Source organism: Aquarana catesbeiana, linkage group LG11 (assembly GCF_042186555.1).
Source record: "Aquarana catesbeiana isolate 2022-GZ linkage group LG11, ASM4218655v1, whole genome shotgun sequence".
Classification (NCBI taxonomy): Eukaryota; Metazoa; Chordata; class Amphibia; order Anura; family Ranidae; genus Aquarana; species Aquarana catesbeiana.
The window spans coordinates 9382825-9409297 of record NC_133334.1 but is presented as its reverse complement, the minus strand read 5'-3'; the positions used below and the strand labels follow the sequence as shown (position 1 = coordinate 9409297).

Below are 26473 nucleotides of genomic sequence, written 5' to 3'. Positions count from 1 at the left end.
GTCACTTTATTGGCTGAAAGGACAGGTGATCCTATTGGACGCCTAGAAGGAGGAAGGAGGAGATGCACGGCTGAAGCCGCCATGATGCAGAGGAGGAGGGGACACGATAGAAGCCGCCACCTACCGCCCGCTGCCCAATGCCCATAGGAGCGCAGCCCGTCCGCAACCTAGGTGGGGTAAGTGTGGGGCTGGATGACCGCCTGACCGCAAGATCCCCCCCGGGGGTGCAGGTGATCTGACCGACAGTGGTTGTCTGCCGCCTCCCCAAAAAAAAAAACCCAGCTGCCAAGGCAAGTGATTTTAGCTAAAATGTGATTAGGGTATGGAGGACCATCAGTAAAGCAGACATTCGATTCTTCTGGAAGCCCCACATTAAGTTTAATATGAAGGTACAACTCTTTAATATCACTGTAAAGCTGGGCTCAAACTGCCGCACAGGGTGGCTCACAGCAGGGATTTGATGCGTCCCTGTTCACCACTTCAGATGCGATTTTTGGTTGAATTCGGACCTGAAAAGGACCAGAAGACACACAGAACTCCTGAGCAATTCACACCCGAGCAGCTCCCTAGAGAGCCGGTCACAATCTCTTGACATGCGAATTGGATGCAGGGAAGCCTGAAACCAATTTGTAATAGTGTGAACCCAGCCTAAAAAAGTTATTTGCATCTGTTATCAAGCAAATGCTTCCTTGAATTTAAGTTGGGCTGACAAAGAATTTTGTAACATTTTGGAAAAAAGATACAAACTAGAAGTCCAGCATTTGAGGTCAGGATGGCAAAAATCTCCACAGCCACCATATATTTCCCTTTGGTGCTCAGATAGGCCGGGATCATGGCAATCCAGACACTGCAGAACACCAGCATGCTGAAGGTGATGTATTTGGCTTCATTAAAACTGTCCGGTAATGTCCTTGCTATAAACGCTGTAATAAAACTGAAAGCAGACAGGATCCCCATATAACCCAGGACAGAGTAGAACCCGATAACTGACCCTTCATTACACTGAACGATGATCTTTGTTTGATATGATCTTTTGTCCAACTCCTGGAACGGGGGAGAGATCGACAACCATGCAATGCAGATTAAAACTTGCAATGATGAGCAGATGAAGACAACAAAATTGGGCAGCTTTACTCCAACCCATTTTTTCCACACACTGCCCGGTTTGGTGGCTTTGAAAGCAAGCCAAACCATCACAGTCTTGCCCAACACAGAGGAGACCGCTATGGTAAAAAGAAATCCAAAAGATGTTTGGCGTAGCCAGCAGGTTGTATCCATGGGACGACCCAGGAACAAGAACACACAGAGGAAACCCAACATGATGGAGACCAGGAGGACAAAGCTGAGGCTCTTGTTATTGGCTCTGACAATGGGGGTATCTCCATATGAAATAAATACAGTCATTGTCAAAAAAGTTAAAATGCAAAGGAATAAAGAGATAACCATGAAAAATAAAGATAGATTATCAGTATAAGACAAAAACTCTATCAGCTTGGGATCACATTCAGTTTTGTTCTCATTTGGCCATTCGTGGTCCAGACACCTCATGCAGTTGTCACTTCCTGAAAAATAAAACAATTGTGGAATTTTAGAACATGTTTGATTTTAGTTTTTAATTTACACAGAATAAAAAGTATTTTGGACATAAACTATAGAAGTCCACATAATGTTTTCATATGGAAAAAGCCAACGTAATATATATTAACCAATTGGCCTCTGTAAGATTTACCACCCTTCATGACCAGGTCATTTTTTGCAATACGGCACTGTTTTATTTTAACTGACAGTTGCGCGGTCATGCAACGCTGTATCCAAATGAAATTTATGTCCTTTGTTTCCCACAAATAGATCTTTCTTTTGGTGGTATTTGATCACCTCTGCATTTTTATTTTTTTCGCTATAAACAAAAAATACTGACAATTTTGACTAAAAAAAGAAAACAATATTTTTTACTTTCTGCTTTAAAACATATCCAGTTAAAAAAATGTAAAAATATAATTTCTTCGTAAATTTAGGCCAATACGTATTCTGCTACATGTTTTTGGTAAAAAAAAAAAACAATTCCCAATAAGCGTATATTGATTGGTTTACGAAAACTTTGTATCATCTACAAACTACGGTATATATTTAGGGAATTTTTATTTATTTATTCTTTTTTATACTAGTAATGATCAGCGACATATATCTGGACTGTGATATTGTGGTGAGCAATCGGACACTAACTGATACTTTTGACACTTTGCGGGAACCAGTATCACCAATACAGTGATCAGTGATAAAAAAATATGCATGGTCAGTGTACTAATGACACTGACTGGGAAGAGGTTAAATATCTAGGACAATCATGGGGCTAGCTGTGTACCTAGCCACTGTTTTTGTTTACTGTACTGGATCTCACAAAAGTGAGTACACCTCTCACACTTTTGTAAATATTTTATTCTATCTTTTTATGTGACAACACTGAAGAAATGACATTTTGCTACAATGTAAATTAGTGAGTGTACAGCTTGTATAACAGTGTAAATTTGCTGTCCCCTCAAAATACTGCAACATAGCCATTAATGTCTAAACCACTGGCAACAAAAGTGAGTACACCCCTAAGTGAAAATGTCCAAACTGGGCCCAAAGTGTCACTATTTTGTGTGGCCACCATTATTTTCCAGCACTGCCCTAACCCTCTTGGGCATGGAGGTCACCAGAGCTTCACAGGTTGCCACTGGAGTCCTCTTCCACTCCTCCATGATGACATCACGGAGCTGGTGGATGTTATGCCCCGTACACACGGTCGGATTTTCCAATGGAAAATGTCCGATCGGAGCGTGTTGTCGGAAATTCCGACCGTGTGTGGGCTCCATCGGACATTTTCCATCAGATTTTCTGACACACAAAGTTGGAGAGCAGGAGATAAAATTTTCCGACAACAAAATCCGTTGTCGGAAATTCCGATCATGTGTACACAAATCCGACGGACAAAGTGCCAGGCATGCTCAGAATAAATAAAGAGATGAAAGCTATTGGCCACTGCCCCGTTTATAGTCCCGACGTACGTGTTTTACATCACCGCGTTCAGAACGATCGGATTTTCTGACAACTTTGTGTGACCGTGTGTATGCAAGACAAGTTTGGGCCAACATCCGTCGGAAAAAAATCCTAGGATTTTGTTGTCGGAATGTCTGAACAAAGTCCGACCGTGTGTATGGGGCATTAGAGACCTTGCGCTCCTCCACCTTGCATTTGAGGATGTCCCACAGATGATCAATAGGGTTTAGGTCTGGAGACATGCTTGACCAGTCCATCAACTTTACCCTCAGCTTCTTTAGGAAGGTAGTGGTCATCTTGGAGGTGTGTTTTGGGTCGTTATGTTGGAATACTGCCCTGCGGCCCAGTCTCTGAACGGAGGAGATCATGCTCTGCTTCAGTAGGTCACAGTACATCTTGGCATTCATGGTTCCCTCAATGAACTGTAGCTCCTCAGTGCCGGCAGCACTCATGCAGCCCCAGACCATGACACTCCCACCACCATGCTTAACTGTAGTCAAGACACACTTGTCTTTGTACTCCTCACCTGGTTACCACCACACACACATTTGACACCATCTGTCTGAACCAAATAATTTTATCTTGGTCTCATCAGACCATAGGACATGGTTCCAGTAATCCATGTACTTAGTCTGCTTGTCTTCAGCAAACTGTTTGCGGGCTTTCTAGTGCAGCATCTTTAGAAGAGGCTTCCTTCTGGGACGACAGCCATGCAGACCAATTTGATGCAGTGTGCGGCGTATGGTCTGAGCACTGACTGGCTGATCCCCCACCCCTTCAACCACTGCAGCAATGCTGGCAGCACTCATACATCTATTTCCCAAAGACAACCTCTGAAAAAGACGCAGAGCAGGTGCACTCAACTACTTAGGTCGACCATGGTGAGACCTGTTCTGAGAGGAACCTGTCCTGTTAAACCGCTGTAAGGTCTTGGCCACCATGCTACAGCTCAGTTTGAGGGTCTTGGCAATCTTCTTATAGCCTAGGCCATCTTTATGTAGAGCAACAAGTCTTTTTTTCAGATCCGCAGAGAGTTCTTGAGGTGCCATTTTGAACTTACAGTGACCAGTATGAGAGAGTGAGAGCAATAACACCAAATTTAAAGTGGAGGGCCACCCTAAAATAAAAAATAGCATGAAAAATCTTTAAAAAAATTAAAAAAAACATTTGAAAAATAAAACTTTTTTAAACTTACCTGAACCCTTGTTGCTATGCAGTCTTCCTAATCTGCCTCTTCCTATTCCGCATCGTCTCCTGCTCCTCGGTGAGCAGCCCTGTTGCCTTCTGGGAACTGTGTGTGTTCCCAGAAAACCACATGGCCATTCACAGAGCGACGCAACGCTAGTGCGCGTGCAGTAGGAAACTGGCAGTGAAGCCGCAAGGCTCCACTGCCTGTTTCCCTTAGTTAGGATAGCGGTGCCAGGACCCGAGAGCTGAGGGACAGGTCTGCCTCGGGCGACCAACATCGCAGGCACCCAGGAAAGGTAAGTGTACCTGTTGAAAGTCAGCAGCTACAGTGTTTGTAGCTGCTGATTTTTAAAAAAAAAAATTCCTGACTGGAATCCAGCTTTAACACACCTGCTCCTCATTCACACCTGGTGGGACCTTGTAACACTAACGAGTCACAGGACAATGGGGAGGGAAAATGGCTAATTGGGCCCAATTTGGACATTTTCACATAGGGGTGTACTCACTTTTGTTGCCATTAATGGCTGTGTGTTGAGTTGAGTTATTTTGAGGGGACAGCAAATTTACACTGTTATACAAGCTGTACACTCACTACTTTACATTGTAGCAAAGTGTAATTTCTTCAGTGTTGTCACATGAAAAGATAGAATAAAATATTTACAAAAATGTGAGGGGTGCTATGGGTTTCCTTGCATTGCTTAGAAAGTAGTAAAATCCACCTGTTTTATTGGACATCTCTCCTTCTGAGCATGGGACACAACCATGACAACATTCATGTACATCTGAGCTCGGCACTTCTCTGTTTCCAGCTAAACAGTCCTCAGAACACTGCGATCTCGGGATCTAGACAAAGAGAATTTTTTGTTAAACAACTTTCAGGAAATACTTTTAGCCACTTAAGGACCAAGCCTATTTTTCACACTTGTTGTTGACAAGTTAAAATCTTTTTTTTTTGCTAGAACCCCCAAACATTATATATTTTTTTCAGACACGCTAGAGAACAAAATGGAGATTGTTGCAATACTTTATGTCACACCGTATTTGCGCAGCGGTCTTACAAACGTAATTGTTTTGGAAAAAATACAAATTTTTGAATAAAAAAGAAAGACAACAGTAAAGTTAGCCCAATTTTTTGCTATATTGTGAAAGATAATGTTATGCCGAGTAAATTGATACCCAACATGTCAAGCTTCAAAATTGCGTCCAGAATGGCGACAAACTTTGGCACATAAAAATCTCCATAGGCGACGTTTAAAAATTTCTACAGGTTACCAGTTTTGACTTACAGAGTAGGTCTAGGGCTAGAATTATTGCACTCGCTGTAATGATCGTGGCGATACTTCAGATGTGTAGTGTGACGAACCCCTGACCTCAACAGGACTATGTCCATTGTAAATGCTTCCTTTGCCCAAAACCAGCACTATCCAAGACCCTTTAGCCCACCCAGTCACCAGCTGCAACATAGTGTAGGGTGAAAAACATCAGACTCTTTATTCAAACACATTTAACAACAGTTATACAACTCAGGGACACTCCCCCCTCCCTTGGATTGAGGGCGGGGTAAACTGTCCAATAACAATAGACACACAGGTCAGATATAGTCATACTTCTCAGGAATTCCCCCCACATAGACATCCATGCCTTAATATACTTTTCTCCCAAGGCAGACAGACAACAGAACCATGGGATACAACCACACCCAAAGTGACTCCCGTCACATGTGGTTTGAACACCGTTTACATATGTGAATACGACTTACGCATGCGTTTGCTTCTGCGTGTGAGCACGGAGAAACAGCGGCATTTTTTCTAATTTATTTTACACTTTCCTTTTTAAAACAAAATTTGATCACTTCTATTCCTATTACAAGGAATGTAAACATCCCTTGTAATAGAACCTCAGATCTCACACTTAAAAGCAATAAAAAAAAAAAGAATTTTTTTTTCAATTTAAAAAAATTGTCCCTTCAAAGCCGTTGGGTGGAAGTGTGTTAGGGCTGGGCTCAGCCCTTCCTTCTCTGAGCTGGCCGCTCAGCTGTCGGCTAATTGCCAACTCCCATCTCTCGCCACAGTTACCCAGCTGTTGTTGATTCTGCTCGTCAGTCCTGCCTACTTTAAGTCATCCAGCTCACTTGATCTCTGCCTTCGCCTTTGTCAACATCAGCTCACTTGATCTCTGCCTTCACCTTTGTCAACATCACAGAGATTTTCTCCTGCGTTCCTGTTGAAGACTTGCTCGGCTGACGTCCCTTCTGGCTACTGATCCTGCTGGCTGTACTACTAAGTTTATCTCTGGCTCTCTGGCATTTGCTTGGCTGACTACCTGATCCAGTTACTGAACTCTGGCTTTTTTTGACCACGCTTACTCTGTTTACCTTTTTATTATTATTATTAAAAAAGTGTGATTTAACTATACTTCTGTCTCAGTCTGATTCATGGTTCCTGATAAAGTGATGTTTGATGTCGCTCCGGTCCTCCAAGTATATAGAGTTGAGTGGTGGCCATCATGCCCTCACTCGACTTCCTGCCCATCAGGCAAAAGCATCGGATCATCTTTGCCTCTTCCAATGGCTCTGGAAAGCTGCGGGGATGCCGCCCATAAAAGTAATCTCCTGGTGAATCCGCTGGAGAGACCACTTTTATCTTATAGCAGACCGCCTACCGTGAATAACAAGGTATATAATGTCAAAGTAGTGACGTATAGTGACTGTGGGTGGTCCAGAAGTGGTTTAACCACTTGCCGACTGCCCGCCATCGTTATACATCGGCTGTTTGAAGAGGGATATCATTGTTATGGCAGCAGATAGCTACCATAACCCCGGTATCCTCTTCTTAGGTGAGCGGTCATCTTTAAGATAAAAGTGGTCTCTGTGGTGGATTTGATGCAAAATCACTTTTATCGGTGGCGGGAGAGGCCCCCCTCACGCCACGCTTTGGTCCCCTCTGCCATTTACTGTGCCCTCCGCCGCTTACCGGAGCCGTCAGTAGCGGTGGTGGCAATTGGATCCTTCTCGGTCTGTGGTATGTAGCTGACTGAGGGGAAGATGAACCCTGTTCGGCTTCATACCATTGCAGGGCGGAAGCGACGTCCAAACATCGCTTCCGCCCATAGCTCCTAAAGAACATTTTTTTTTCAAACAACATTTTTATTTTTTTTTTTTTTTAAATTGTATTTTAATGTAAATAGATCTGATAACCTTTTGACCCCAGATCTCACATTTAAGAGGTCCTGTCATGCTTTTTTCTTTTAAAAGGAATGTTTACATTCCTTGCAATAGGAATAAAAGTGATACCATTTTTTTTAAGTTTAAAAATAAAAAGTAAAATAAATAAGGAAAAAAAAATATATTTTTAACGCGCCCCATCCCGCCGAGCTCACGCTCAGAAGCGAACGCATACGTGAGCAGCGCCCGCATATGAAAACGGTGTTCAAACCACATATGTGAGGTATCATCGCGATTGTTAGAGCAAGAGCAATATTTATCACCCTAAACCTCCTCTGTAACTCAAAACATGCAACCTGTACAATTATTTAAACATCGCCTATGGAGATTTTTAAGGGTAAAAGTTTGTCGCCATTCCACGAGCGGGCACAATTTTGAAGCATGACATGTTGGATATCAATTTACTTGGCATGATATTATCTTTCACAGTATAAAAAAATGGGCTAACTTTACTGTTGTCTTATTTTTTAATTAAAAAAAGTGTATTTTTTCTAAAAAAAGTGCGCTTGTAAGACCGCTGCGCAAATACAGTGTGACAGAAAGTTTTGCAAGAACCGCCACTTTATTCTCTAGGGTGTTAGAAAAAATATATATACTGTTTGGGGTTCGAAGTAATTTTCTAGCAAAAAAAATATTTTAACTTGTAAACACCAAATCTCAAAACGAGGCTCGGTCCTTAAGTGGTTAAATAACAATATAATCCATTTATTTAACAACTTTAGTACAAGCCTGTATATACCCCTTTATTACCAGGTCATCTTTTCAGGATAGCTTAACTAAAAATTACCATAGCCATGCCACATTGTGCCCAAATTAATTGTATATCATTTTTTTTAGGCAGAGAGAGCTTTCTTTTGGTTGTATTTAATAAATCCTTTACATAAAAATGAATCTTTATTACAATGAAATACAAATCCCTTAAATGGGACACAGAGGGCAAAAATACCTGCAAAAAGCTTTAGTCATTCCATGCTTTTTGTAAATAATAAAAAAAAATTGATTTTAGATATTTAAGGCTGCGTAGTAAAGGCCCAATCAACTTCTGTTCAGCATAACTGTAAAAACACATTTTCACCCTGTTGAGATACACTTTAATCTTTTTAATGTTAACGTCTGCAGCACATTGCTCCTTAATTTATGTGCACTGCCGAATAATTATGGTAATTCATTCTCCATTTTACTTCATTTGTTTGTTTTTTTTTTGACGGGGGGGTTTAGGTCATTTGTTATAATCGAAATTCAAAAATTAGAAATTCAAAAATTCAAAAATGAATAACTAACTAATAACAACTGACTATTAAATTATAGGTATTGGAATTTCCTTTAAAATTTGGCTGTTAGGGAACGTAACAAATAAAAATGTATCCAAAGTTACGAATTATCCGAAATAACTAATGCCGCATCTAAACGAATGGAACATAATGAATTAATAATAAAAAATAATAATGATAATAATAAAAAAAAATCTTATCCTTATTTTATATTATTAATTTGTTGTGTTCCATTTGTTTAGATGCGGCATTCCTTATTTCGGATAATTCGTAACTTTGAATAAATTTGTATTTGTTACGTTCACTAACAGCCAAATTTTAAATAAAATTGCAATACCTATAATTTAATAGTTAGTAATAGTTATTATTATTAGTTAGTTACTATTTTGAATTTTAGAGTTTTTGATTTTTTAAATTTTCTGTAATTTTTGGATTTTCATTTTTTGGAATTTTTGGAATGCCATGTTTGAGAAATAACTTGGCAACATGATAATTTTGTGGAAAAATGTCTTCATTTTCCAAACAATTGTGGAAAAAAATTGAAGCTTCAAAAAACTTGACATGCCTCCTACTAAATACCTTAGACTGCCTTCTTTCCAAACGGGGTAATTTGAGGGGTATTTATACTATCCTGACATTTTCGTGCCTCAAGAAATGTTTTTTTTTGTTTTGTTTTTTTGCTTAAATCAAATAAAAAATATAGTGGTGAATAAATACCACCAAAAGAAGTGTCTGTTTGAGTGAAAAAAAAATTATATCAGTTTCATTTGGGTACAATGTAACATGACTGAGTAATTGTCATTCAAAGTGTGAGAGCACGGAAAGCTGAAAATTGGTCTGGGTGGGAAGGGGTAAAAGTGTCCAGCATTAAGGTGGTTAAAGTGGACCTGAACTCAGAAAGTGAAGATTTTGTATCTTTAACCACTTGCCGACCGCCCGCCGTCATTTGATAGTGGCAGATTGACTCCCCTGCGTGAATCGCCGTAGCTGTACGGCAGGCACTTTAAAAGGGAATAGGGGGCGTGCCCACCGAGGTACTGAGGAGCTGATGTGCATGCCCAGCGGCTGCGTTGTCCGCCAGGCAAACATGATCGCTCCTGACAGAACCAGAATGAGGATCTGTGTGTGTAAACACACAAATCCACGTTCTGACAGGGGAGAGAAGACAGATTGTGTGTTACTAGTATATAGGAACACCGATCAGTCTCCTCCCCCAGGCAGTCCCACCCCCCCACAGTTAGAACACACTGAGGGAACACAACCCCTTGATCGCCCCCCTTCCCTACAGTAATCAGTGGCTATTTATAGCTCTGTGGTCCCAAAAAAGTGTCAAAAGTGTCCGATGTGTACGCCACAATGTTGCAGTCCCTATAAAAATTGCAGATCGCCGCCATTACTAGTAAAAAAAAAAAAAATTATAAAAATGCCACAAATCTATTCCCTATTTTGTAGATGCTATAACTTTTGAGAAAACCAATCAATATACGCTTATTGTGATTTTTTTTTTATCAAAAATACGTATAAGATTACATATCAGCCTAAACTGAGGAAAAAATTTGTATTTAAAAAAAAATTGGGGGATATTTATTATAGCAAAAAGTAAAAAATATTCTTTTTTTCAAAATTGTCGCTCTTTTTTCTTTAAAGAGCAAAAAATAAAAACCGCAGAGGTGATCAAATACCTCCAAAAGAAAGCTCTATTCGTGGGGAAAAAAGGACATCAATTTTATTTGGGTACAGCATTGCATGACCGCGCAATTGTCAATTAAAATGACGCAGTGCCGTATCGCAAAAATGGCCCCGTCAGGAAGGGGGTAAATCCTTCTGGGGCTGAAGTGGTTAAAAAGCATCTAGAAACTTTAATTGCACCTTCATAACACCCGCAAAAGGAGCCTTGTGTTTCCTGTTTTTTCTTTCTGCCTCTGACTGATGGTCTCACTAGATGATTCGTAGTGAGATTTGGTGATGTCACTACTGTGGTGATCACTGTTCTCCTTGCTAGAAAGAAAACAGTACCTGAGGGCCTGCAGTGCAGGGATCCCCCTGCTTCTTCTTTGTCTATTCTGTGGATCTTTTCTTCCTCCACATCTACTACTTCTTTCTATATATTTCCCAACATTCATCGAGGAGGTAACTCTGACATTATGAAGTAAAATGATGCTCCTCTACCAATATGGGCATCTTTACAGAGACCTGACAAAGCCGGGATAGGCCTATGATAGGGAAAACATCTTCAAGGAGACCACAGGCATCTTACACAATACAGGTCCTTCTCAATCTTACCTCTTTTGGGTCATTCTTCCATTTTATTAAACTTGCATTGATAAAAATGCTCTGCTCTCTGGAAATAGATTGCTCAAATAATCCAACATCATTAGCGAGAATAGTTTTGTTGACTAATAAATGGTTTTGGATAACGTATTGTGTAACAAATTCACCATCTTCATTAAAGTATTGATGTGAAGTGTTTTCGGAAAAGTAGTATGAAGCTTGTATATATCGGTGCAACTTCTGCAGGAGGACAAAATTTGATTGAAACTATAATGCAGTTTAATGGACTCTTGTTGAGCCATGGACCTCGTGTTTCTGGAGGGCTGGACTTCTTCCATGAGGTCACTAACTATGCTGTTCATACCTCTAGTGCCCCCTTACAGTATGTATGAAGGTTGCCAAGCTACTCTAAAATCCACCCAACCTAACATTGCAATTTTTTGTGAACAGCAATAGATTTGGTAGAGTTCCCCATGATATTTTTCCACTGGACAATGTATACTATTTTAAGCAACCGATGATAGTCGCAGCTTCTGCCATTCAAATTGGCATAAGCTGCATATGCAATTGTTTGTGTTCCTTGTAAATGCAATATGACTCGCTGTCTCCTCTCAATTCTGTAGGCATTCATCATCAGTGTGTGCATCTGAAGCCCGGTCGGACTTTCTCCCGGGATGCAGTGCAGCTGGCTACCCAGCATTCACTTCCTGATCACTTCACCTGCACAGTGTGAAGAAAGCGAGGTGCACTCGACAAGGTGCAGAAGATGCCAACTGACCGATGGCTACTGGGATATATGTGTCATCAATACCAAACGGGTGGGAGGATATGACTTACCTCGCTGCAGCAAGGTAATACGGAAGTGAAGTGCTTCAGGGTGTCTAAGGTATGTAAACATTACAAAAAAAAATTCCCAAACATTGATGGCATAGCGGTAAGCCATGTCTGGGGCCAATAGGGTTCAATATTGAGTTGGATGACCTTTAGCAGCTATAACAGCAGCTTTAACTCTTCTGGGAAGTTTGTCCACAAGGTTTAGAAGTGTGTCTATGGGAATGTTTGATCATTCTTCAGAAGCGCATTTGTGAGGTCAGGCACTGATCTGGCTCGCAGTCTCCACTCCAATTCATCCCAAATGTATGCTATCGGGTTGAGGTCAGTACTCTGTGCAGGCCAGTCACATTCCTCCACCCCAAACTTGCTCATCCATGTCTTTATGGACCTTGCTTTGTGCACTGGTGCGCAGTCATGTTGGAACAGGTAGGGACCATCCCGAAACTGTAACCACAAAGTTGGGAACATGAAATTGTCCAAAATGTCTTGGTATGCTGACACCTTGAGAGTTCACTTCCCTGGAACTAAGGGGCCAAGACCAACACCTGAAAAACAACCCCACACCATAATCCCCCTCCACCAAATGATTTGGACCAGTGCACAAAGCAAGATCCATAAAGACATGGATGAGCGAGTTTGGAGTGGAGGAACTTGACTGGCCTGCACAGAGTCCTGACCTCAACCTGATAGAACACCTTTGGGATGAATTAAACTAGAGACTGCGATCCAGGCCTTCTCGTCCAACATCCGTGCCTGACCTCACAAATGCACTTTTGGAAGAATGGTCAAATATTCCCATAGACACACTCCTAAACCTTGTGGACAGCCTTCCCAGAAGAGCTGAAGCTGCTTTAGCTCCAAAGGGTGGGTCAACTCAATATTGAAGCCTATGGACAAAGACTGGGATGCCATTAAAGTTTATGTGCGTGTAAAAGCAGGTGTCCCAATACTTTTGGCGATATAGTGTATATATACAGCTTTTCAAAAAATCAGCAGTACAGTACCTTCAATCATACAGCCGGGTACTGTGCTGTAGGGGAAGGCAGAGAACACAGCACACGGGAAGACACTTCTTCCTCCTTTGCTTCCACTTTGCAGTGTCTTCACTGTCTGACGGAGCTCCCAATGCCGATACATGATGGGGAGTTTTGTCTGACAGCCTCTCTCTGCCAGTTGCACGGCCCCCCCAGAGCAGAGTCACGGTCGACATTGTGACCCCTGCAACCCCTGTAGCTACACCACTGTGTAGCTGTGATTAGGTATACTGACTGGTGACAGTATGTTAAAAAAAAGTAAATAATTTTGTATTCAGTTATTTTAAAACCTTTTATTTAACATTATTTCTTGTTTTTTTCCTTTTTTTTTTACATACTCTCATCAGAGTAGTTCAGTGTCACCATAGTAACACTGTACTACTCTGGGGAGGTGATGAAGCATTTTTTTTTTTTACACTTTCATTACTGTTACAATGGTGATCATAGTAACAGTAATATTTTCAACTGTCATGAATGGGTTACATTCATGACAGCTGTGATTACTAGGGATCTGTGATTGGCTACAGCTAATCACATGGTACATGGTGCTGTGATTGGCCCAGGTACCATATGATAGCTGTGGGCCAATCACAGCATCACTTTGCAGGAAACACAGCTGTTAAGAATGAAAGTTATGCACAATAGCTTTGTTGGCATTGTGATCAGCTGATCGCATAGTGATTCCGGGACTGGGATCCACAACCTGCTGTGTCCAGGGAAGTAGCATGCTGCATGCCCCTAACCAAGAAAAGGGCTGGTTCATGTACATGTATCAGCCTCCCGCCGTAAATGTACTGTGGGCTGCTGGCAAGTGGTTAATTAATAAATGAATCACAATAAAATACAATTGCCCCTGATGTAAATCCAACATTAAACACATTGCCCAACAATGTAGGTACATCATCCCTGATGACCTGACAGACAATAAATGATCCTCTGCTGTTGATACTCCAATCACAAATGACAGCTCCCTGGCCAGCTGCTGAATGTCAACCAACTGGCCAAGTGTCCAATCATGGTCATGACCCTATTTGGTCAATGACATCACTCGGGATACCCTTCCAATTGATTGACATTCAGCGGCTGGCCTAGGAGCTGTCATATGCAACAAGAGAAGCGGAAGGATTATTGGTGGGTCATCAGGGTATCATTTGTGATCAATGTTGGGTCTACATAGCTGGATGTTATAAATGGCGTTGAATTTACATTGAGGGATGATGCTTTTTGTTTTTAATTTTTTAATTCGGGATTTTTCACATTTTCTCTGTGTTTATTTACCATTGTACTTTTTTTTGTGAAGGATAAACAAGGGGTACTATGCACTCCTCACTCACATAGCGGTCCAAAAATGTTAAATTCCCCCCATCTTAAAGGGGCTTCCAGATTTTGATAAGTCTCCTCCGCAGACCCTCACATCTTTCTTGCCTTTTCTCCCAATAACATGGGGACTGGGTGCACTTCCAGGGGAGCTTAGTAAGGTACCCATGCAATATTGATAGCATGCAATTCGGTATGGCTCAAGAGGGAGCGGAGGCTGCAAGCTCACTGCCCCTCCCTTCCCTGGACACTCAGGTAGCGTGCTAAAGTTGGTCTGGTATGACATTGTCAGGGGGGATATTGTGATCAATACCTGGAAGTGTTATACTTAGGCATGCGCAATTCATTTAGTTCCAAATCAAAATTATGAAAAAGTTTTCGTTATTTGAAAATTCAGATGTATCTGAATTTCCGAATTACAATAGTAACGAATTTAAATTAATCCAAAATAATTAAATGAAATTCAACCAAAATTCAAATTCAGATTGAATCCAATCTAAAAATGAATTTGAAACTGAATTTGAAAACAAGAATAGAATAAAATAGAAAATAAAGGAATAACATAGAAAAGAATAGAATACAGTAAAAAAGAACATAATAGAAAAGAAAATATAACAAAATAATACAATATACTAAAAAATACAGGAATAGAATGTAAAAAGAATAGGATAGAAAAAGAACAAAATAGAAAGAATATAACGGACTTCCGAAATTTGAATTTTTAATTGAATAAATTTGAATAGAAAAGACTAGATGTTCTGCACACATCTAGTTACACTTGCACATTACTTAACCACTTGCTGACCAGCCGCCGTCACTATACGGTGGCAGGTTGGCTCTCCTGCGCGAATCGCCGTAGCTGTGCGGCAGATTGCGCAGGTGCAGTTGCGGGCGGCACATGCTCGTGCTCGCTGCATGCTGCGGGAGTGTGCCCACCGGTCGGGCGGACTTGATGTCCGCTGGGGTCAGGGGACATGTCAGAGATCTACTGTTCCCAATCATCGGGAACAGTGATCTCTGTCATGTCCCTGCCAGTCGATCCCCCCTACAGTTAGAACACACCCAGGGAACACATTTAACCCCTTGATTGCCCCCTAGTGTTAACTCCTTCCCTGCTAGTGTCATTTTTACATTGATAAGTAAATTTTTATGGCACTGATACTATAATAATGGTCTCCAAAAAGTGTAATTTGGGGTCAGATTTGTCGCAGTCCCACTAAAACTCTCCGACCGCCACCATTACCAGTAAACCAATAAAAAATAAATAAAAGTCCCTAAATCTATCCCATAGTTTGTAGACGCTAAAACTTGCGCAAACCAATCAATATACGCCTATTGCGATTTTTTTTTACCAAAAATATGTAGAAGAATTATTGGCCTAAACTGATGAATGCATTTGTTTTGTTTATTTAAATTGTCGGTCTTTATTTGTTTATAGCTCAAAAAATAAAAACCACAGAGGTGATCAAATACCACCAAAAGAAAGCTCTATTTGAAGGAAAAAAAGGACATAAGTTTTGTTTGGGTACAACGTCGCACGACCGCGCAATTGTCAGTTAAAACAATGCAGTGCCGTATTGCGAAAAAATGGCCTGGTCATTAAGGGGGCAAATTCTTCCGGGCCTAGTTAACATGCATGGTTAAGGACATTACAATATATCAATAAATGAAATGTATTGCAGTTTACCAGTCCTTGGATGTGGTGGCTGCATTAGTTTTTATTTTCAACAATAACAAAAAAAACCTTTTGATCTTGCCAGAAATGTGATGTCGTTGTCATTTCCCATGAAATGAGCTAGAAGCAAAACAATATCTCTTATGTAAATGGCACTGACTTTCAAAATTGTAATTTTGAATTGAATAAATTTGAATAGATTAGAATAGAATGGAAAAGAACAGACTAGAATGGAATAGAAAAGAATAGAATAAGAAAATAGAATAGACTTCAATAGAATAGAATAGAATAATAGAAAGAATATAACCATCTTTTGAAATACGAATTTTGAATAGAATAGTTTAGAATAGAAAAGAATAAAATAGAAAATACTAGACTAGAAAAAGAGAATAGAAAATACAATAAACTAGAACAGAATTGAATAAAAATAGAAAGAATATAACCACCTGCCAAAATTCAAATTTTGAATAGAATAAATTTGAATTTAAATAGACTAGATAAGAATAGAATATTAACCACTTGCCGACCTCCATATAGCAAAATGACGGCGGCAAAGTGGTTTCAATATCCTGACTGGGCATCTTATAACGTCCTGCAGGATAACAGCCGTTGCGCGCCCATGGGGGTGAGCATAGTGGCGATCGGTGGTGCGGTGTGTCAGTCTGACACACCACCACACCGATCTCGGTAAAGAGCCTCTGTCGGACACAAATACAAATCTGTGCCAAGGCAGCTGCCAACCAATGCCCAGGCAGCTGCCAATCAGTGCCCACTCACAATGCCTACCACTTCTAGTGCCACCAGGGATGCCTATCAGCACCGCATATCAATGCTGCGTATCAGTGCCACGTATCAATGCCCATCAGTGCCCAGCAGTGCTACCTATCAGTGCTGCCTATCAGTGTTACCCATAAGTACCCATCTTTGCAGCCTTTCATTGTCCATCAGTGTCACCTATCAGTACCCATGAGTGCCCATCAGTGCTGCCTATCAATGCCCATCAGTGCCACCCATCAGTGCCACCCACCAGTGCCCATCGTCAGTGCCCGTCAGTGCCCGCTCATTGGTGCCCCCTCATTGGTGCCACCTTATCAGTGCCCATCAGTGAAGGAGAAAACTTAGGCCCCTTTCACACTGGGGAGGTGGGGGCGTCGGAGGTACAACAGCGCTATTTTTAGCGCTGCTGTACCGTCGTTCTTGCAGCGGTATTCGGCCGCTAGCGGTGCGGTTTTAACCCCCGCTGGCGGCCGAAAAAGGGTTAAAATCCCTCGTACAGCGCGGCTATAGCCGCGGTATTACCGCGGTATAGCCGCGCTGTCCCATTGATTTCAATGGGCAGGAGCGGTGAATACACCGCTCCTTCACCGCTCCAAAAAAGCGGTTTGCAGGACTTTTTTCACCGCCCTGCCTGCGCACCGCTTCAGTGTGAAAGCCCTCGGGCTATCACACTGAACAAACAGCGGAGGCTGTTTAGGGGCAGTTTTCAGGCGGTATTTTTAGCGCAATACCGCCTGAAAACCGCTCCAGTGTGGAAGGGGTCTTACTTATTTACAGAATTTTATAACAGAAACAAAAGCAAAACTTTTATTTTTTTCAAAATTTTTGGTCTTTTTTTATTTGTTTAGCACAAAAATAAAAATAGCAGAGGTGATCAAATACCATCAAAAGAAAGCTCTATTTGTGGGAAAAAAAATAATAAAAATTCTGTTTGGGTACAGTGTAGCATCACCCCGCAATTGTCATTTAAACAGCGACAGCGCAGAAAGATGAAAATTGGCCTGGGCAGGAAGGGGGGTAAGTGCCCGGTATTGAAGTGGTTAAAGAAAAGAATAGAATAAATTAGAAAAAAAAACCAAGAGAATAGAATAGAATAAAATAGAAAAAATATAATCTTCTTCCAAACTATACATTTCGAATAATACAAATATAGTGTAGCGCTATGTGCACATATAAATAATGTGTCAACTTTAACTTAACACTAGGGATGAGCCGAACACCCCCCTGTTCGGTTCGCACCAGAACATGCGAACAGGAAAAAAGTTCGTTCGAACATGCGAACGCCGTTAAAGTCTATGGGACACGAACATGAATAATCAAAAGTGCTAATTTTAAAGGCTTATATGAAAGTTATTGTCATAAAAAGTGTTTGGGGACCTGGGTCCTGCCCCAGGGGACATGGATCAATGCAAAAAAAAGTTTTAAAAACGGCCGTTTTTTCAGGAGCAGTGATTTTAATAATGCTTAAAGTCAAATAATAAAAGTGTAATATCCCTTTAAATTTCGTACCTGGGGGGTGTCTATAGTGTGCCTGTAAAGGGGCGCATGTTTCCTGTGTTTAGAACAGTCTGACAGCAAAATGACATTTTGAAGGAAAAAACTCATTTAAAACTACTCGCGGCTATTGCATTGCCGACAATACACATAGAAGTTCATTGATAAAAACGGCATGGGAATTCCCCAAAGGGGAACCCCGAACCAAAATTAAAAAAAAAAAATGACGTGGGAGTCCTCCTAAATTCCATACCAGGCCCTTCAGGTCTGGTATGGATATTAAGGGGAACCCCGGCCAAAATTTAAAAAAAAATGACGTGGGGTTCCCCCTAAATTCCATACCAGACCCTTCAGGTCTGGTATGGATTTTAAGGGGAACCCCGCGCCAAAAAAAAAAAAAAAAAACGGCGTGGGGTCCCCCCAAAAATCCATACCAGACCCTTATCCGAGCACGCAACCTGGCAGGCCGCAGGAAAAGAGGGGGGGACGAGAGTGCGGCCCCCCCTCCCTCCTGAACCGTACCAGGCCACATGCCCTCAACATTGGGAGGGTGCTTTGGGGTAGCCCCCCAAAACACCTTGTCCCCATGTTGATGAGGACAAGGGCCTCATCCCCACAACCCTGGCCAGTGGTTGTGGGGGTCTGCGGGCGGGGGGGCTTATCGGAATCTGGAAGCCCCCTTTAACAAGGTGACCCCCAGATCCCGGCCCCCCCCCTGTGTGAAATGGTAAGGGGGTACATAAGTACCCCTACCATTTCACGAAGAAAGTGTCAAAAATGTTAAAAATGACAAGAGACAGTTTTTGACAATTCCTTTATTTAAATGCTTCTTCTTTCTTCTATCTTCCTTCATCTTCTGGTTCTTCTGGTTCTTCTGGCTCTTCTGGTTCTTCCTCCGGCGTTCTCGTCCAGCATCTCCTCCGCGGCGTCTTCTGTCTTCTTCTCCTCGGGCCGCTCCGCACCCATGGCATGGGGGGGAGGCTCCCGCTCTTCTCTTCTTCTTTTCTTCTCTTCTTCTCTTCTTCTTTTCTTCTTTTCTTCTCCGGGCCGCTCCGCAATCCATGCTGGCATGGAGGGAGGCTCCCGCTGTGTGACGGCGCTCCTCGTCTGACAGTTCTTAAATAACGGGGGGGGCGGGGCCACCCGGTGACCCCGCCCCCCTCTGACGCACGGTGACTTGACGGGACTTCCCTGTGGCATTCCCCGTGACGTCACAGGGAAGTCCCGTCAAGTCACCGTGCGTCAGAGGGGGGCGGGGTCACCGGGTGGCCCCGCCCCCCCGTTATTTAAGAACTGTCAGACGAGGAGCGCCGTCACACAGCGGGAGCCTCCCTCCATGCCAGCATGGATTGCGGAGCGGCCCGGAGAAGAAAAGAAGAAAAGAAGAAGAGAAGAAGAGAAGAAAAGAAGAAGAGAAGAGCGGGAGCCTCCCCCCCATGCCATGGGTGCAGAGCGGCCCGAGGAGAAGAAGATAGAAGACGCCGCGGAGGAGATGCTGGACGAGAACGCCGGAGGAAGAACCAGAAGAGCCAGAAGAACCAGAAGAACCAGAAGATGAAGGAAGATAGAAGAAAGTAAGAAGCATTTAAATAAAGGAATTGTCAAAAACTGTCTCTTGTCATTTTTAACATTTTTGACACTTTCTTCGTGAAATGGTAGTGGTACTTATGTACCCCCTTACCATTTCACACAGGGGGGGGGCCGGGATCTGGGGGTCACCTTGTTAAAGGGGGCTTCCAGATTCCGATAAGCCCTCCGCCCGCAGACCCCCACAACCACCGGCCAGGGTTGTGGGGATGAGGCCCTTGTCCTCATCAACATGGGGACAAGGTGTTTTGGGGGGCTACCCCAAAGCACCCTCCCAATGTTGAGGGCATGTGGCCTGGTACGGTTCAGGAGGGAGGGGGGCCGCACTCTCGTCCCCCCCTCTTTTCCTGCGGCCTGCCAGGTTGCGTGCTCGGATAAGGGTCTGGTATGGATTTTTGGGGGGACCCCACGCCGTTTTTTTTTTTTTTTTTGGCGCGGGGTTCCCCTTAAAACCCATACCAGATCTGAAGGGTCTGGTATGGAATTTAGGGGGAACCCCACGTCATTTTTTTTTTTAAATTTTGGCCGGGGTTCCCCTTAATATCCATACCAGACCTGAAGGGCCTGGTATGGAATTTAGGGGGACTCCCACGTCATTTTTTTTTTTTAATCTTGGTTCGGGGTTCCCCTTTGGGGAATTCCCATGCCGTTTTTATCAATGAACTTCTATGTGTATTGTCGGCAATGCAATAGCCGCGAGTAGTTTTAAATGAGTTTTTTCCTTCAAAATGTCATTTTGCTGTCAGACTGTTCTAAACACAGGAAACATGCGCCCCTTTACAGGCACACTATAGACACCCCCCAGGTACGAAATTTAAAGGGATATTACACTTTTATTGATTGACTTTAAGCATTATTAAAATCACTGCTCCTGAAAAAACGGCCGTTTTTAAAACTTTTTTTTGCATTGATCCATGTCCCCTGGGGCAGGACCCAGGTCCCCAAACACTTTTTATGACAATAACTTGCATATTAGCCTTTAAAATTAGCACTTTTGATTTCTCCCATAGACTTTTAAAGGGTGTTCCGCGGCATTCGAATTTGCCGCGAACACCCCAAATTGTTCGCTGTTCGGTGAACTTGCGAACAGCCAATGTTCGAGTCGAACATGAGTTTAACTCGAACTCGAAGCTCATCCCTACTTAACACACAAACATTATTGTAACGATAAGTGATACAGATACCATAAAAAGTGAATGCGGTAAATAAATAACGTGAATCAAAAAAATATGACAAATAGAGCTCAAAAACAGGTTAATGTTTTAAAAAACATAATGTGCGATAAATCAAATAATATAGTTCATAAGAAATGGACAACGATAATGATGATGAAATAGTGGGATAGAAAACCACCACCAAACAGTTTATAAATATAAAAAGTGCAAAAAAAGTGTAAAAAAAACTCCTGGGATTTCTACATAACCGGAATAGTTCACTTCTGGTAAATGGATATGAAGAAAATCGCAAGTGGATGGAAGATCAAAATAAGTGGCAGGACCATCACCGGAGCAACAAAAGAGGCTTACCAGAGTCTGATGACCTGAAAAGACATACGTCTTACAAGTCTCAGAAAGCGTGATGACCAACAGGTCTGGCGAGAAGAATCGTCATATAATCCTCAGCTTCCTAAAGGAGGGGGGGAGGAAGGGTCTCACCAAGATATTGATCGTCCCCAAGATGGTCCAAACAGGCCCAGTAGATGTTTTTAAAAATCATGCGAGAAGAGAAACTCACATGGCATAATATTGTTTAAAAACAACAATTTATTAAAATAGTAAAAATAAAACACTCACATGATAGAAGGTCAGACACAGCTTATATACAATCAGTTGCGGTAATCATAAGGGGTCCACCCGACATGTTTCGGCATACAAAGCCTTCATCTGGGGCTTTGTATGCCGAAACATGTCGGGTGGACCCCTTATGATTACCGCAACTGATTGTATATAAGCTGTGTCTGACCTTCTATCATGTGAGTGTTTTATTTTTACTATTTTAATAAATTGTTGTTTTTAAACAATATTATGCCATGTGAGTTTCTCTTCTCGCATGATTTTTAAAAACATCTACTGGGCCTGTTTGGACCATCTTGGGGACGATCAATATCTTGGTGAGACCCTTCCTCCCCCCTCCTTTTGGAAGCTGAGGATTATATGACGATTCTTCTCGCCAGACCTGTTGGTCATCACGCTTTCTGAGACTTGTAAGACGTATGTCTTTTCAGGTCATCAGACTCTGGTAAGCCTCTTTTGTTGCTCCGGTGATGGTCCTGCCACTTATTTTGATCTTCCATCCACTTGCGATTTTCTTCATATCCATTTACCAGAAGTGAACTATTCCGTTTACGTAGAAATCCCAGGAGTTTTTTTTACACTTTTTTTGCACTTTTTATATTTATAAACTGTTTGGTGGTGGTTTTCTATCCCACTATTTCATCATCATTATCGTTGTCCATTTCTTATGAACTATATTATTTGATTCATCGCACATTATGTTTTTTAAAACATTAACCTGTTTTTGAGCTCTATTTGTCATATTTTTTTGATTCACGTTATTTATTTACCGCATTCACTTTTTATGGTATCTGTATCACTTATCGTTACAATAATGTTTGTGTGTTAAGTTAAAGTTGACACATTATTTATATGTGCACATAGCGCTACACTATATTTGTATTATTTGTTGCCTTTTCCTGTGTCTAGAGGTGTGTTAGCTGCTTATTGTACACTATATAAGTCTATATACTATTTGGTGAAGCGCTGCACTTATTTCCATATTTTATACATTTCGAATAGAATAAATTTGAATTCCTATTAGAATTTTTCGCATTAGGACAAATTGAATTCAATCAAATGGAATTTGGAAAGTTTGAATCGAAATAGAAAACAAATAAATGAACCGAAAACAATTAAATAAATTTACCAAATTGCACATTACGTAGCATGCATGGTTAAAGACATTATAATATATCAATAAATGAAATGTATTGCAGTTTACCAGTCCGTGGATGTGGTGGCTGCATTTGTTTTCATTTTCAGCAATAACAAAAAAAAAAACCTGTTGATCTTGCCAGAAATGTGATGTTGTTGTCATTTCCCATGAACTGAGCTGGGAGCGAAACAATGTTATCTTTCTTATGTAAACTGCTAATCCCATTACTCCCAAAAAATGGGCAGACATGTTTCAAGTCCAGGCTGGCTGGCAAGCATGAATTGCTCCATAGATACAGTGGAGAACTTAGTGAAGCCACCCAGGGACAAGTAGTGTGGGTTATTTGCTGGATTACAAAGATAAAATAAAAGGGAAAAAGTGATTCAGATATACTTTATTCTATGTAGGCTGCACTCACCTGGTGATTAAAGTCAGATAAATGGCTTCCAGATGTCTTTATGAATCCAAGCATATCATGTAGGGCGGTGGCCATAGAGTAAACCGCGAGATACACTTGGTGGGCATTACCGCCATGGAAGAAGTGTTGGATATCAGTAATATGTTCTGTGCCATTGCACTCATGAAGTGACCTTTTATAAATATTTTCAAAGAGAAGAGTTTTGTGTTTATCTGCAGAAGAACAACCAAATTCAATCATCGACAGATCTTCAAGTAATTTGTCGTCTGGCTTTTTATGAGGTTGGAATTCATCAACAAAATTCTGAAATTCTGCAATACTTGTGGACTTGGCCCCAAAGGACAAACTACAATTAAATATTTCTGGGTGTTTACCAATGAGGACAATGTTTGCCACCCAGACAGGACTAAGGATGATTGTTTCGTCTTCTACATAACCTCTTATAAAATGTACAAAGTCAGTGTCAAAATCAAACAACGCCCCACAGATTACAATGACATTGACAGATCCTTTTTTAATAGAATGTGTTTGTTCATCTAAATTTCTATGCATGGATGTCCGGCCAGTAACTTGTAATGTAAAAGAAATGCAAATTTTATAGAGATTCATGACTTCCCTCAAAACCATAAACTCTTCGCTCCCGCTGTCATCATCAGATCTAATCATTCCTATCCAGGTCCACCCAAAGTACTTCAGCATTTGAGCCAAGTTAGAATAAATTACAAAATCATTTTGAAGCATCCGGAACAAGGTTGGGAAAACCCTCCTGTCTTTCAGTGATGGACTGGTTGCACCATAACTGATCTATAAAACATGAATTGACAATGCTACAAAGCTGCATGATATATAAAAACATGGTGGACCTGGCTGGCCAAAAATTACATTCTGGTTTTCATCAGAAGCGTTTTTGTAATCAGTGATGAGTTCTAATTAGGGATGAGCTTAGTGTTTGGTCTGAGCGCTATTTAAATGTTCACGCAAAAGCCAAACATTTAGGGTGTTCAGCGTGGATGGACGTTCAGTGGTTGCTAAGGAACCAGCAGCTGTTTGCACCCACTGTTTCCTTACAACCACTGACATAACCCATTATTGTACAGTCCACGGCCATGTAGTCAAATGGGCGGGTAATGGAGCGGGTGATATCATTACCTTTATATGGCCACATGGTTAAATTTGGGAAATTACTTTAACCTGGACAGTGAATGTGGGGATGGGGCCCTTGTCCTTATCAATAGAAAGACAAAGTGCTTTGCTGAGAGGGTCTTCCCTGGCAAAGCTCAATACACATGTTGAGGGCATGTGACTCTTGTCCCCACCATTCTTGGCCAGTCAGGCTGAATGCTCAGGTTAAGGGTCTGGAGTGGATTTTTAGAGGGACCTCATGCATTTTTTTTTTTGCATGGACTTCACTTCAAAACCAAGGAATGCCTGAGGGACCTCACGCCCTTTTTAAAATTGTATTTTGCACTTTTACCCCCTTCCTGCCCAGGACAATCTTCAGCTTTCAGCGCTATCGCGCTTTGAATGACCATTGCGCGGTCATGCAACACTGTACCCAAACTGAATAAATGGTGGTGTTTGTGCTGTGTGAAAGAGAGTGTGTGGGAGAGGCAAAAGGAATGAGGGTGGTACTGCTTATATGTAAAGAGAAAGTGTTGTGAAAATGATATCAAACAAAAATCATATAAATAAACGTGATATAATCCTGATATAAACGTGACAAATCAATTAGCATAATCAAGTGGATAAAATGTCAAGTAAAACAAATAAACGTGATCCAGTGAAATAAAAGTCCATATATAAATAAAACAGTGATGGGTGAAGGCTCAACAAAAAGTCTGCGTGACTATAATTAATGAATCCCACCACCAATATAGCACAAAATGCTGAAAAAACGCCAATCTTCAGTGATGACACCTGTGTGTCTGCAAGCAACTCACCTTACTGCTGTAAGGTTTACAGCATGGGTTAATCACAGATGCAAAGTATGATGATTCCCTCCTGGCTGTGTTTTATTGCTTGGATGATCTCAGTAGCAGGTTTCCAGCATATGGAGAAAGAAATTAATAACATAATTCCGTAAGATAAATGAAGGGGGATGGGATAAAAGCAGATCCTAAAGTGATGCACTCACTTTTAAAATAAGGAGCATAGACAACAATCCACGAACGCCGAGTTCCTAAGCCCCTGTGTATGATCCTGGGTCTCCTCTTGCTCCAACACGTTTCTGATAGAGACTCAATGGATGGTTTTAAAATATGGAAAGAGAAATGCCCATAGCATAATCCCATATTTAAAACAATTTATTGTGATAACAAAGCAAAAAAACAAACTCACATTTGTAATGACACGAAATACAGCCAACCATGAGCGCGAGCTCGTCTCCTTCAGTCAGATGTGAATGTACCCAGTGCTCCACTTCCGACGCGTATTGACACGTCCCCTGATGAAGTCACATGACGTGATGATACGCGTCAGGATTAGAGCACTAGGTACATTATGATGTGTTAAGGTGTTAAGATTCTAATCAGACTCAAAAGATCTGTTATGCATTGGGGGGTAATCTCTACACATATGTTTTGGGTTTTTTTTTTATTCTTGCTGTAGGATGTCCTAATTCAAAAAGTACATTTACAAAGAAAAAAAAACAGCTTGGCTCATTATTATTTTTAAAATACTATTACATGATATATATATACGGCATTTGACATAAATAATTGTGCCCACTTACAGGGCACTCAGCAGGAGGGAGGGCCAGAAGCTGGGACCAGAGAAGAAGAGGATCTGGGCCAGTGGCGGCCCATCCATTAGGGGTGCAGGGGCGCCGCCCCCCTATCCATGCGTCTGGTGCCCTAATCTATGTATGTGGTATAATAAGTCTAATTTACCCCGTGGTGGGGAGTATTGTTTGGCAACAAGGACCGGCACCCAGGGAACCACAGGCACTGTCAGGTAGGGCATCTACACTACTTTGATCATTTGAAATACCTAAATTGGACTTACTATACCACATACCCTATCCGGCTTGCTAAAGGGATGGAAGCCTTTTGGCTCACCATCTGTAACCTATCTCATATCACTACTCAAAAGTGCATTTAAAAGCTGCTATTCATGAAAGAGGCCCTTCATTTGGCTGTTTAGTGCCTCTCTATACTCCCCTTGGAGCCGGCCAAGTAAGATTTTCTCTCTCCCTTCCCCTCTTCTCCTACACAGTGGCTTGGATGCCTCGTGCTTCCCATATTTTGGTCATGTACCAATAGGATCCCCTGAGGATGCTTTGGGCAAAACACGTAGTGATCTATTGGTTCTGGCATTGTGATCCCGTCGGTTGGCCTTCAGATAGAAGACTATTGTAAAGGAATACACTCAATACTTTTGAGGCCACTCGTACATGTTTCCTTGTTTAGCAATATC

General features: G+C 41.6%; 1 protein-coding gene across 1 annotated transcript in view; it reads right to left on the bottom strand.

Annotated features, from left to right (window-relative positions):
* Positions 1 to 657: 657 nt before the first annotated feature.
* LOC141112900 (vomeronasal type-2 receptor 26-like) overlaps positions 658 to 26473 on the bottom strand; it is a 54305-nt gene continuing 28489 nt past the window's right edge. The window contains exons 2-5 of the mRNA XM_073606004.1: positions 23060 to 23498; positions 11005 to 11232; positions 4947 to 5070; positions 658 to 1562 (exon numbers count right to left, since the gene is read on the bottom strand). Coding sequence (XP_073462105.1) covers positions 658 to 1562; positions 4947 to 5070; positions 11005 to 11232; positions 23060 to 23498 — 1696 coding nt within the window. The remainder of the gene's footprint in view (positions 1563 to 4946; positions 5071 to 11004; positions 11233 to 23059; positions 23499 to 26473) is intronic.